Source organism: Oncorhynchus keta, chromosome 13 (genome assembly GCF_023373465.1).
Source record: "Oncorhynchus keta strain PuntledgeMale-10-30-2019 chromosome 13, Oket_V2, whole genome shotgun sequence".
NCBI classification, from domain to species: Eukaryota; Metazoa; Chordata; class Actinopteri; order Salmoniformes; family Salmonidae; genus Oncorhynchus; species Oncorhynchus keta.
The window spans coordinates 42,810,698-42,823,508 of record NC_068433.1 but is presented as its reverse complement, the minus strand read 5'-3'; the positions used below and the strand labels follow the sequence as shown (position 1 = coordinate 42,823,508).

Genomic DNA, 12,811 nt, shown 5'->3' with positions numbered 1-12,811 from the left:
GCTATGTTTGGATCTAATTTTGGCTGGAGACTGGGGCGTAGGGATAGGGATTGTGGAGCTGTGTGTGTGTGTGTGTGTGTGTGTGTGTGTGTGTGTGTGTGTGTGTGTGTGTGTGTGTGTCTGTGACAGAGACATGGGACGGACAAGAAAGCACCATGCTGCGAGCCACATGCAATCAGACCCCCATGAGGAGAGAGGGATGGATGGAGCGAAAGAAGAAAGAACGAGTGATTGAAGGATGACAGAACAGAAGTAAAGATGGATGGAGGGATGGGAAGAAGGAGAGATATGGGCTTGGAGCAGGGCTTTGTGGAATAGTGATGGCTGAGGGGATTGAGGGAGAAGAATGGAGGAAATGAGACAGGGAAAGATAAGGGGAAGAAGGGAGATGGAGGGAAGGTGAGAGGGGAGCAAAGGGGAGAATGACTGGAGCAGAGGGGAGAATGACTGGAGCTGAGGGGAGAATGACTGGAGCAGAGGGGAGAATGACTGGAGCAGAGGGGAGAATGACTGGAGCAGAGGGGAGAATGACTGGAGCAGAGGGGAGAATGACTGGAGCAGAGGGGAGAATGACTGGAGCAGAGGGGAGAACGACTGGAGCAGAGGGGAGAACGACTGGAGCAGAGGGAAGAACGACAGGAGCAGAGGGGAGAACGACAGGAGCAGAGGGGAGAACGACTGGAGCAGAGGGGAGAACGACTGGAGCAGAGGGGAGAGCGACTGGAGCAGAGGGAAGAACGACAGGAGCAGAGGGGAGAACGACAGGAGCAGAGGGGAGAACGAAAGGAGCAGAGAACGACAGGAGCAGAGGGGAGAACGACAGGAGCAGAGGGGAGAACGACTGGAGCAGAGGGGAGAACGACTGGAGCAGAGGGGAGAATGACTGGAGCAGAGGGGAGAACGACTGTGCGGTTACAGTTCATTCAGGGCAGATGTCTCATCAGGGCAGGAGACACAGACAGACAGGCAGAGAGGCTTCTTTCCTCCCACCACCCCGAGGCTACAGTACAGGCCGGTCACGGGCCATAAATCAGTCCCAGTCTGGCATCGCCATGGAGACGGGACTGGAGCGGGTAAAGCAGGCGCTGTCCCTCTGCTCCTGACAGAGATTAGAGAGAGACAGAGACATCCTTGTTCCCCCGTGTTCCCCCGTGCTCCCACTGCCGAGCCAGCGGCATGTGGAGCGCACAGACAGACAGGTGGATTGAGGGAGAGAGAGAGGGATGAGGAGAGGTAGAGAGATAGAGGGAGCAGACAGTGTGGAGAGGGAAACACACGGCGCCTCCAGCTGGAGTCCCTCTGTGCTGGAGGAGCAGAGCCTCGGGCTGCTGCAACACACACACACACACACATGATTTAATCTACCTTCTGTAGCAAGCCTACTGCACCAGCCAAGCCCGGCCGATGTTACTGAATTGAAGCTGTGTGCACCATTGTTCATCTCACCCCCTCTGTCTTCAGTTCTCTCCCTCTCTCCCCCCATACCTCCTTCCTCTCTCTCCGCCTTCTCGCCCTCTCAACACACCTGAGGCATCTCTCCATAGCGGCTATTCCTCTAACTCAAGGGACTCCACTATCTCAGCAAACCAATTACCTAGCACAGGGGTCCCCACACCCATCCCAGTGCCTAAACACTGCCTCTGGGGCCCCTCACCAAACACACATACTGCATTATGGGGTATTGGTAAACCAGCACCACACACACAGGTGCTGACCAGGGAGAGAGAGGAGAAGAGAGAGGGAGGGAGGCAGTGAGAAAGAGAAGAAGGAACCATAGCTAGAGAGGTAGCCAATGAAAAAAAAAGCATGCGAGGAAGTGTGTGGAGGGGAGGGTGAGTGAATGACTGACAGGAAAGTAAGTGGAGAGGAAGGACAAAATGGTTGTGAGAGAAGATTGATAGATAGAAATAGATCAAGTAGTAGGAGTGTTGTCAACTATCAGGTATACTGCAGTTACAGAGTCACCCACCAGGGGGAGCCGTAGATACGGAAGCCTCGTACAGTGACCTCTGAGTCCTGCAGGTAGATACAGTTGGTGAGCAGGGACTGGACGTTCTCGTAGTTCTCTGGTTTCAGCTTGGAGGCCGACGGGAAGTAGTAGAAGTCCTGCTTGATCAGGTCAGCCATGAACTCCTGGTCAAAGGTCAACTCATGGTTCCCCGCAATCACTATCTTTATGTCATAGGGCAAGGTGCCTGTGAGGGAGAGGAGAGAAAGGAGAAAATGGACCATCAGTTCAAAAGTAGTCCACACCCATTCAACAAACTTCTACAGGTGCAACAGAGTACCAAACTCCAATGGAAAAAGAGAATTGAATTGAAACGGAATTTCTTTCTTTTTGTCTCACCTGTCATAGGTCATAGGTCTTACTAGCTCCGATCCATCTTAGTTGCAATAGTGTCAACAATCAAATTTGCTTTGTTCGTTCTCACAAAGACATCTCTTATCTTATCTGGACAACACCCTGTCGTTCTCAACTAACATCAAGGCGGTGGCCCGTTCCTGTAGGTTCATGCTCTACAACATCCGCAGAGTACGACCCTGCCTCACACAGGAAGCGGCGCAGGTCCTAATCCAGGCACTTGTCATCTCCCGTCTGGATTACTGCAACTCGCTGTTGGCTGGGCTCCCTGCCTGTGCCATTAAACCCCTACAACTCATCCAGAACGCCGCAGCCCGTCTGGTGTTCAACCTTCCCAAGTTCTCTCACGTCACCCCGCTCCTCCGCTCTCTCCACTGGCTTCCAGTTGAAGCTCGCATCCGCTACAAGACCATGGTGCTTGCCTACGGAGCTGTGAGGGGAACGGCACCTCAGTACCTCCAGGCTCTGATCAGGCCCTACACCCAAACAAGGGCACTGCGTTCATCCACCTCTGGCCTGCTCGCCTCCCTACCACTGAGGAAGTACAGTTCCCGCTCAGCCCAGCCAAAACTGTTCGCTGCTCTGGCCCCCAATGGTGGAACAAACTCCCCACGACGCCAGGACAGCGGAGTCAATCACCACCTTCCGGAGACACCTGAAACCCCACCTCTTTAAGGAATACCTAGGATAGGATAAAGTAATCCTTCTCACCCCCCCCCCCCCTTAAAAGATTCAGATGCACTATTGTAAAGTGGCTGTTCCACTGGATGTCATAAGGTGAATGCACCAATTTGTAAGTCGCTCTGGATAAGAGCGTCTGCTAAAATGACTTAAATGTAATGTAAATGTTATCTGACAGTCACAGTTCCATTAATCACAGGTAACAATGGAATAGGAAAGGAAATATTTCACGGAACCTTTCAATACAGTTATTTCATTATTTAGCATTTTAGGAATATAGTAATTGTTTTGATTTTAGGAATATTATAAATAAAATGATTTTAGGTCTATAGTAAATAACAAACAAATTCTATCTGAATAACTATTTTCTACATGAGCCATTGCTTAGGCATCTTTATCATAGAATGGACCCTTCATCCAAACTCAGTCAATAATCGTGTACTGTAACTCCTCCTCTTTAATTGGCTATTCGATCCGTGCTGCCTGTCAAACATCTACATATCCCCTAATGGTTTCAAAGGGTTGATGAAAAAAAACTTGTGAAAAACCATGACAAATCTGGGGGTCTTCTTTGTCTACGAGACGTGAGATGCTTCGCCGTTTGTCAGGTAGCACGGTTGATGGAGACTTCAATCACTGTGCATTTTTTGACAATTACTGCGAGAACGATGTGGCATGCTGTGTGTGTCGTGCTGCTGAAAAGGAGTAATTCAGCTTTAGCAGAGGCTGCCAAATCAAGAGACGGCTCTGTCACAACAGCCAGTCAGATAACAGTGACAGCATCCAGAGAGACAGAAGGGGGGGGGGGGTAGGAGAAATGGAGGAACCCGAAATTCCTTGAGTGGAAAAGAGGAAGAACTCGCTAGGCTGGATGTAACACTTTTTTTATAGGGTTATTGTACAGATAGACACAATGGAAATAAACTTTATGGACCTTGATTTGAGTTTTTCTTACTTATGGAAACAACAAAATAACCTAAACCATAAGAATGATCTTACAATGATTTTTGCACCTGAAAACAAAGGCAAGTTTACATACTGGCATGATTTAACAGCAAAAAAATGTGTGGCCTAATGTACACCTCACAAAGAAGGGTCATAACCCACTTGTAACAATCATATAATTACAATTATAATTGTTCTATGGTTACAATAAATGTTCACAATGTGTAGCCATAGAAATAGTGGAATGTGTTCAGGAACAGATCAATAGAGCAATGCCTTTAGTACAGTGCCTGCAAAGGTGTTCATGCCCCTTGACGTTTTTCCTATTTTGTTGCATTACAACCTGTCATTTAAATGGATTTTTATTTGGATTTCATGGAATGGACATAAACAAAACAGTCCAAATTGGTGAAGTGAAGTGAAATGAAACAAACAAACAACGGAATAGTGGTGTGTGCATATGTTTTCACCCCCTTTGCTATTAAGCCCCTAAATAAGATCTGGTGCAACCAATTACCTTCAGAAGTCACATAATGAGTTAAATAAAGTCCATCTGTGTGCAATCTAAGTGTCACAAGATCTGTCACATGATCTCAGTATATATACTGTACACCTGTTCTGAATGGCCCCAGAGTCTGCAACACCACCAAGCAAGGGGCACCATGAAGACCAAGGAGCTCTCCAAACAGGTCAGGGACAAAGTTGTGGAGAAGTACAGATCAGGGTTGGGTCATAAAAAAATATCTGAAACTTTGAACATCCCACTGAGCACCATTAAATCCATTATTAAAAAATGGAAAGAATATGGCACCACTACAAACCTGCCAAGAGAGGGGGGCCCCACTACTAATCAGAGAGGCAACAAAGAGACCAAAGATACCCATTAAGGAGCTGCAAAGCTCCACAGCGAAGATTAGAGTATCTGTCCATAGGACCACTTTAAGCCGTACACTCCACAGAGTTTGGCCAGAAAAAAAGCCATTGTTCAAGAATTGTTTTTGGTGTTTGCCAAAAGGCATGTGGGAGACTCCCGAAACATATGGAAGAAGATACTCTGGTCAGATGAGACTAATATTTAGCTTTTTGACCGTCAAGGAAAACGCTATGTCTAGCGCAAACCCAACAGCTCTCATCACCCCGAGAACACCATGTTTTTCATCGGCAGGGACTGGGAAACTGGTCAGATTTGAGGGAATGATAGATGGCGTTAAATACAGGGAAATTCTTGAGGGAAACCTGTCTCAGTCTTCCAGAGATTTGAGACTGGGACAGAGGTTCACCTTCCAGCAGGACAATGGCCCTAAGCATACTGCTAAAGCAACACTCGAGTGGTTTAAGAGAAAACATTTAAATGTCTTGGAATTACATTTACAAAGCCCAGACCTCAATCCAATTGAGAACCTGTGGTATGACTTAAATATTGCTGTACACCAGCAGAACCCATCCAACTTGAAGGAGCTGGAGCAATTTTGCCTTGAAGAATGGGCACAAATCCCAGTGGCTAGATGTGCCAAGCTTATAGAGACATACCCCAAAAGACTTGCAGCTGTAATTGCTGCAAAAGGTGCCTCTACAAAGTATTGACTTTGGGTGGGTGAATAGTTATGCACGCTCAAAAGCTTTCAGTTTTTTTTGGTCTTATTTCTTGTTTGTTTCACAAGACAAAATATTTAGCATCTTCAAAGTGGTAGGCATGTTGTGTAAATGAAATGATACAAACCCCCCCTCAAAAAATCAATTTTAATTCTAGGTTGTAAGGCAACAAAATAGAAAAAATGCCAAGGGGGTGAATACTTTTGCAAGCCACTGTATCTATCTTCATCCTTTACTGACAGACAACCCAAGTGCTAATTCTAGCCAATAAAAACAAAATCCTGAACTCTTCATAACAGAGCCAATTTCAGAAGCCAACCAAGGCCCCAGAGTTCCCAAACACCAACATGGGGTTCCCAAACACCAACATGGATTGGCCGGTATTCAAAGTTCCACTCAAGAGAGAAGTGTCATCCTTCAAAAAGATTGAAGTCCAGCCTGAGAAATCAACCCCCTGCATCATCCAGTTGACCCTGAAAAAGGTTTTCAGGGACATGCAACCATCTCACAGATCTACACGACGGCATGGTTGGCTCCATCTCACAGATATAGACAAATCGTCAGTTCCATTAAGGAATGATGTAGATGCCTATCAGAGGAGCAGGGTCTTCTTGTTCAGATTCCAACATGGTAGTTTGGCACGGAACGCCGGCTCAGTTTTGTAAAAGTAGTGAGGGAAGAGATCAGAAGGAAGTGTACTCAATGACTTTCCTTTAAAGAAGAACTTCTGGTTGCTTTGAGACACCAAGACCTGCAGCCAGTGGACAATGTTAGGAGCTTCAGTTCATCTGATGACTTAAAGGGACATTTCATGTTCATCATCACCAGCACCACCCCAACATCAACATGTGTGAAAATGGCGTATTTCTATGTTTTGTGGAAAGAAAGATAAGAGGAAGATTTCCAATTACCTCTTCGGTCTGCATCGTGTGATTTTAACCAATTATGAGTAGGCATTGTTGATGTTGTCATTGGAAACACTTATCTTCCCCTTTTACCAGAAAACGTGCCATTTTCACATATGTTGATGTTGGGGTGGTGCTGGAGATAATGAATATGAAGATGAACAATTTTGATGTGTCCTGTTAAAGACGATAAGCCTGCAGATACCCCTGGAGAAAGGACAACGGCAGAAGTTGGAACTCACAGAACACTGCAAGCCTGATGTCCCATTTGCAGATGATCAGATAGAGGCTGTCATAAAGCTAGTTAAAGACGTTGGCGATTTGGAGCTTCTTCACTGCAGTGGCCAAAGCATTTAATTGCACCCGTTACCCTAGATAGGATGTGACTGGATAAAACCATCAAATACGTTCACTGGCCCTCAATTAGGAGTGGAGTTAGGTTGACTGGACTGAAACATACCTTGTTCAATAAACATGCTCCCGCATCCACCTCCATTAATTCAAGTTTTATGGGTGACATTTTAAATCATGTTCTGTGAAAGACTGAATCTGCATATTGTATGACTAGGATTATGGCCAGGAGCGTTTCCTGACTACATGACCTTATCAGGAAAATCTCCTGGTCCTATGTAATTTATGAACACCACCAGTGATCAAAACATTGTGTTCTTCCAATGAGTCAAAGCAGGCCGTGCGTGTCTCTTTATCTAACATAATCTACATAAAGGCACAGTGGATCAACGTAGCAACGCTCAAATCACCATTCCACAATACAGTCTTTCTCCCACATACCCAAAGCACACACGTTGGACACAATAATTCACTCAAACACAAAAGTAGATGGAGAAAGACGAACGCGATGCTTTTGGAAAAGAGAAAGGAAGGTGAGAGAGAGACGAGAGAGAGTGAGAGAGAGAAAGAAAGAGGCAGAGACTAATCCAAATATGCAGGCAGCGGAGTACTGTCTGCTGTTGTTAGCAACCATCTCTTCCCAGCTTTTGTCTTAGATTTCAAAAGCCGCTTTCAAGCAACAAATAGTTTAAATTTCCCTGTGAATCACCCGCACAAAGCAGCAAGCCTTCTCTGTGTTTCAGTTCAAAAGAAGTAATCAAATAAAAACACATGTACACACACAGTAAAACACACCCGAAAACATGCACAACACTTATAAGTCTAAAGCTTGTCTAAGCAGCCCTGCACTACATTCTCCTCCCAAAAGACACACTGCAGAGGCACTCTCTCTCCATCCCTCCCTCCCTCCCTCCCTCTCCATCTCTCTCTCTCTCCATCCCTCAGCCTCCCTTTATCCCTCTCATTTCCTCCCTCACTGTCCAGTGTGTGTGTGTGTGTGGTTTATTACAGACCAGTGCTAACAGGGTTAGTTAAGGGGAGTGATCTGCTGTCTGAAGGGACCTGTGCTTGACTAGATACAGTGGAATGTGCTCTATACTGGCCTTTACAATAACCCCCAAATCCTCAATATCCTAGAAGCCGAAGAGGGCGGTTAGTCTGTGTGTCTGTGTGTGAAGCTTCCGGCGCTCCCGCCACCATTGTTCCGGTGTTCCGATGGGTGGTCCTTGCCCTTTGAAGAAGAAAATCCCTGTTTTGCCCAAATCCATGGCATGTCGAGGGGGATTTACTGCCCTTTGTGTGTGTGTCTCTGTGTGTCTGTGTGTGTGTGTACATGTGTTTGTCTGCAAGCCCAATTTGTTCTAGCTGCCCATGGACATAACAGAATGTGTATCTACTAGTACTTACTATAATGTCTCCTGTACATTCAATCAAGTCATTCTATGCCATAATAGCCTAGTAACATTGGTCTGTCTACAGAAGCAATAACTTCTGTTGATAAGAAAAAAGACATGTTGAGACTAAACCTGGATTTGCATTACAATGCCCATTCAGTGTGTGTGTGTGTGTGTGTGTGTGTGTGTGTGTGTGTGTGTGTGTGTGTGTGTGTGTGTGTGTGTGTGTGTGTGTGTCTAATCCCTCCCACCTGAACATGAAGCCATGAAGCAGACACACTCTCCTAATTTCCTGTTTAAACACCACCCACACACCCGTGTCACATACATAATCGACAAAAACACGCACACAAAAACACAAGCGACTAAGCAAGCAACACACTCTGCCCTCACACAGTACATTCCTGTAATCACTCACACACATTTCCTTTGCACTCACAACCTAAACGCAAATCCAACAGACGGTAACACCTCACCATCTCCGGCCTAGTAGGAGGTCTCTGTCTTTCCTCTCACTCTCTCACTTTATCTATCTCTCGTTTCACTCTCTCTCTTTATCTATCTCTCGTTTCACTCTCTCTCTCTTTGTCTATCTCTCGTTTCACTCTCTCTTTATCTATCTCTCGTTTCAGTCCCTTTCTCTCTTGCTGTTCCGTTTCCATACAAAGCCTAGCACATACAGAAGACAAAGCATCAAAAGAGCAGCCTGTCCTGTTCTTCGTCACAATGTCACATCAATAGTCAACCACTGAAAAGGTTGATGAGTCAGAATACAGCCAGAGGCAGAGTTACTGGACATGCATTATGTTGAACCAACGTGGAATAGACGTTGTAATGACATCTGTGACCAGTGGGACATTATGTACAGTGGGGCAAAAAAGTATTTAGTCAGCCACCAATTGTGCAAGTTCTCCCACTTAAAAAGATGAGAGAGGCCTGAAATCAACTGCGGGAGCAATTATTAGGAAATGGAAGACATACAAGACCACTGATAATCTCCCTCGATCTGGGGCTCCACGCAATATCTCACCCCGTAGGGTCAAAATTATCACAAGAACGGTGAGCAAAAATCCCAGAACCACACGGGGGGACCTAGTGAATGACCTGCAGAGAGTTGGGACCAAAGTAACAAAGCCTACCATCAGTAACACACTACGCCGCCAGGGACTCAAATCCTGCAGTGCCAGACGTGTCCCCCTGCTTAAGCCAGTACATGTCCGTCTGAAGTTTGCTTGAGAGCAATTGGATGATCCAGAAGAAGATTGGGAGAATGTCATATGGTCAGATGAAACCAAAATATAACTTTTTGGTAAAAACTCAACTCGTCATGTTTGGAGGACAAAGAATTCTGAGTTGCATCCAAAGAACACCATACCTACTGTGAAGCATGGGGGTGGAAACATCATGCTTTGGGGCTGTTTTTCTGCAAAGTGACCAGGACGACTGATCCGTGTAAAGGAAAGAATGAATGGGGCCATGTATCGTGAGATTTTAAGTGAAAACCTCCTTCAATCAGCAAGGGCATTGAAGATGAAACGTGGCTGGGTCTTTCAGCATGACAATGATCCCAAACACACCGCCCGGGCAACGAAGGAGTGGCTTCGTAAGAAGCATTTCAAGGTCCTGGAGTGGCCTAGCCAGTCTCCAGATCTCAACCCCATAGAAAATCTTTGGAGGGAGTTGAAAGTCCGTGTTGCCCAGCAACAGCCCCAAAACATCACTGCTCTAGAGGAGATCTGCATGGAGGAATGGGCCAAAATACCAGCAACAGTGTGTGAAAACCTTATGAAGACTTACAGAAAATGTTTGACCTCTGTCATTGCCAACAAAGGGTATATAACAAAGTATTGAGATAAACTTTTGTTATTGACCAAATACTTATTTTCCACCATAATTTGCAAATAAATTCATAAGAAATCCTACAATGTGATTTTCTGGATTTTTTTCTCTCATTTTGTCTGTCATAGTGGAAGTGTACCTCTGATGACAATTATAGGCCTCTCTCATCTTTTTAAGTGGGAGAACTTGCACAATTGGTGGCTGACTAAATACGTTTTTGCCCCACTGTATATGTGTAGGGCGAACAGCTGGTTCTGAGCTTGACTTTGAAAGAGAAGAGAAAAAATAATTTTAAAAATACTTTAGTGAACTAACACTCAAACCTTTTTTCATACTAGCTCTGACCTTGCTGATAGCTACTTCATTGAAGAAAAATATACTTACTATGACTTTGATATGTGGTTACCCCAACTAGCTACACTACATGACCAAAAGTATGTGGACACCTGCTCATTGAACATCTCATTCCAAAATCATGGGCATTAATATGGAGTTGGTCACCCTTTGCTGCTATAACAGCCTTCACTCTTCTGGGAAGGCTTTGCACTCGATGTTGGAACATTGCTGCGGGGACTTGCTTCCGTTCAGCCACAAGAACATTAGTGAGGTCGGGCACTGATGTTGGGCGATTAGGCCTGGCTCGCAGTCGGCGTTCCAATTAATCCCAAATGTGCTCGATGTGGTTGAGGTCAGGGCTCTGTGCAGGTCAGTCAAGTTCTTACATACCGCTCTCGACAAACCATTTCTGTATGGACCTGGCTTTGTGCACGAGGGCATTGTCATGCTGAAACAGGAAAGGGCCTTCCCCAAACTTTTGCCACAAAGTTGGAAGCAAAGAATTGTCTAGAATGTCATTGTATGCTGTAGCATCAAGATTCCCCTTCACTGGAACTAAGGGGCCTAGCATGAACCATGAAAAACAGCCTCAGACCATTATCCCTCCCCCACCAAACTTTACAGTCGGCACCGATATGACGGTAATAACACACAAATGATTGTATTTTTCTTGTCTATTTCTTGTCACTCACAAAATTAGAGTTTGCTATTCACAAGAAGCATTACCAGATGTGAACTTTGCCTCGAACAAAAGAGATCTCAGAAGAGAAGACCTAAGATTAAGCTGGAAAGGGTTACAAAAGTATGTCTGAAAGCCTTGATGTTCATCAGTCCATGGTAAGACAAATAGTCTATAAATGGAGAAAGTTCAGCACTGTTGATACTCTCCCTAGAAGTGGCCGTCCTGCAAAGATGACTGCAAGAGCACAGCACTGAATGCTCAATGAGTTTAAGAAGAATCCTAGTGTTAGCTAAAGACTTACAGGAATCTCTGGAACATGCTATCTCCGTTGACGAGTCTACGATACATAAAACACTAAACAAGAATGGTGTTCATTGGAGGACACCACGGAAGAAGCCACTGCTGTCCCAAAAAAACATTGCTGCACATCTGAAGTTCGCAAAAGAGCACCTGGATGTTCCACAGCGCTACTGGCAAAATATTTTGTGGACAGATGAAACTACAGTTGAGTTTGGAAGACACAAACAAGACTATGTGTGTTTGGAGAAAAAAAGGTTCAGCACACCAACATCAAAACCTCATCACAACTGTAAAGTATGGAGGAGGAAGCATCATGCTTTGCTTTGCTGCGCCTGGACAGCTTGCTATCATCGCCGGAAAAAATTAATACCCAAGATTATCAAGACATTTTGCAGGAGAAGGCTGTCTGTCCACCAATTGAAGCTCAACAAACGTTGGTTGATGCAACATGACAACGACCCAAAACACAGAAGTAAATCAACAACAGAATGGCTTCAACAGAAAAAAAATATGCCTTCTGGAGTGGCCCAGTCAAGGTCCTGACCACAACCCGATTAAGATGCTGTGGCATGACCTCAAGATAACACTTCACACCAGCCATCCCAAGAATATTGCTGAACTGAAACAGTTTTGTAAAGAGGAATGGTCCAAAATTCCTCCTGATCGTTGTGCAGGTCTGATCAGCAACTACAGAAAACATTTGACTGAGGTTATTGCTGCCAATGTAGGGTCAACCAGTTATGAAATCCAAGGGTTCACATACTTTTCCCACCCTGCACTGTGAATGTTTACACGGTGTGTTCAATAAAGACATTTAAACATGTAATTGTTTGTGTGTTATTAGTTTAAGCAGACTGTGTTTGTCTATTGGTGTGACCTAGATGAAGATCAGATCAAATTGTATGACTAATTTATGCAGAAGTCCAGGTATTTCCAAAGGGTTCACATACATTTTCTTGCCACTGTAAAAAGATAGAACCAAGCCCCCATCCTCATCCACACCTCTGCAACTCCCCTATGCGGTTCACCAGGTTACCGTAGGCATGTGCCAGTGTCAGCACCAGCAACATAGCTCTGGGCTCCGTACACCCCACCCCCTGCATCTGTTGCTTCCTGGACTTCCACACAGCCATTTTCACCTGCCCCAACAAGTAATTACCTAGACAGTCCCTCCACCTGTTGACTACACTAAACCTAGGTCCTCCAACGTATTGTATTGTTAGTGTATGCCCCAACACTAGCTCTGTACACCAACCCCCTGGACATAGAAAGAACAAGAGCTGCACTGTCTCCTCCTCCCCACTGATGGATCAAGGTGCGACGAGCGAGAGACAGGTTAACATGCTGAACCAAACCAACCATTGTATCATGTAGAGAGAGCAGCATGTGGAGAGAAAGACAGCACTCATGAAATGTTTATGAT

The 12,811-nt window shown here is 45.3% G+C and overlaps 1 protein-coding gene across 2 annotated transcripts in view; it reads right to left on the bottom strand.

Annotated features, from left to right (window-relative positions):
* Positions 1 to 12,811, bottom strand: part of LOC118392370 (metallophosphoesterase domain-containing protein 1) — a 43,390-nt gene that overhangs the window by 22,688 nt on the left and 7,891 nt on the right. For both annotated transcript variants that reach the window (XR_008062879.1, XM_052460205.1), the window contains exon 4: positions 1,970 to 2,195. Coding sequence is in view for 1 of the 2 variants with exons in the window: in XM_052460205.1 (XP_052316165.1) it covers positions 1,970 to 2,195 (226 nt within the window). In the remaining variant the exon portion in view is untranslated. The remainder of the gene's footprint in view (positions 1 to 1,969; positions 2,196 to 12,811) is intronic.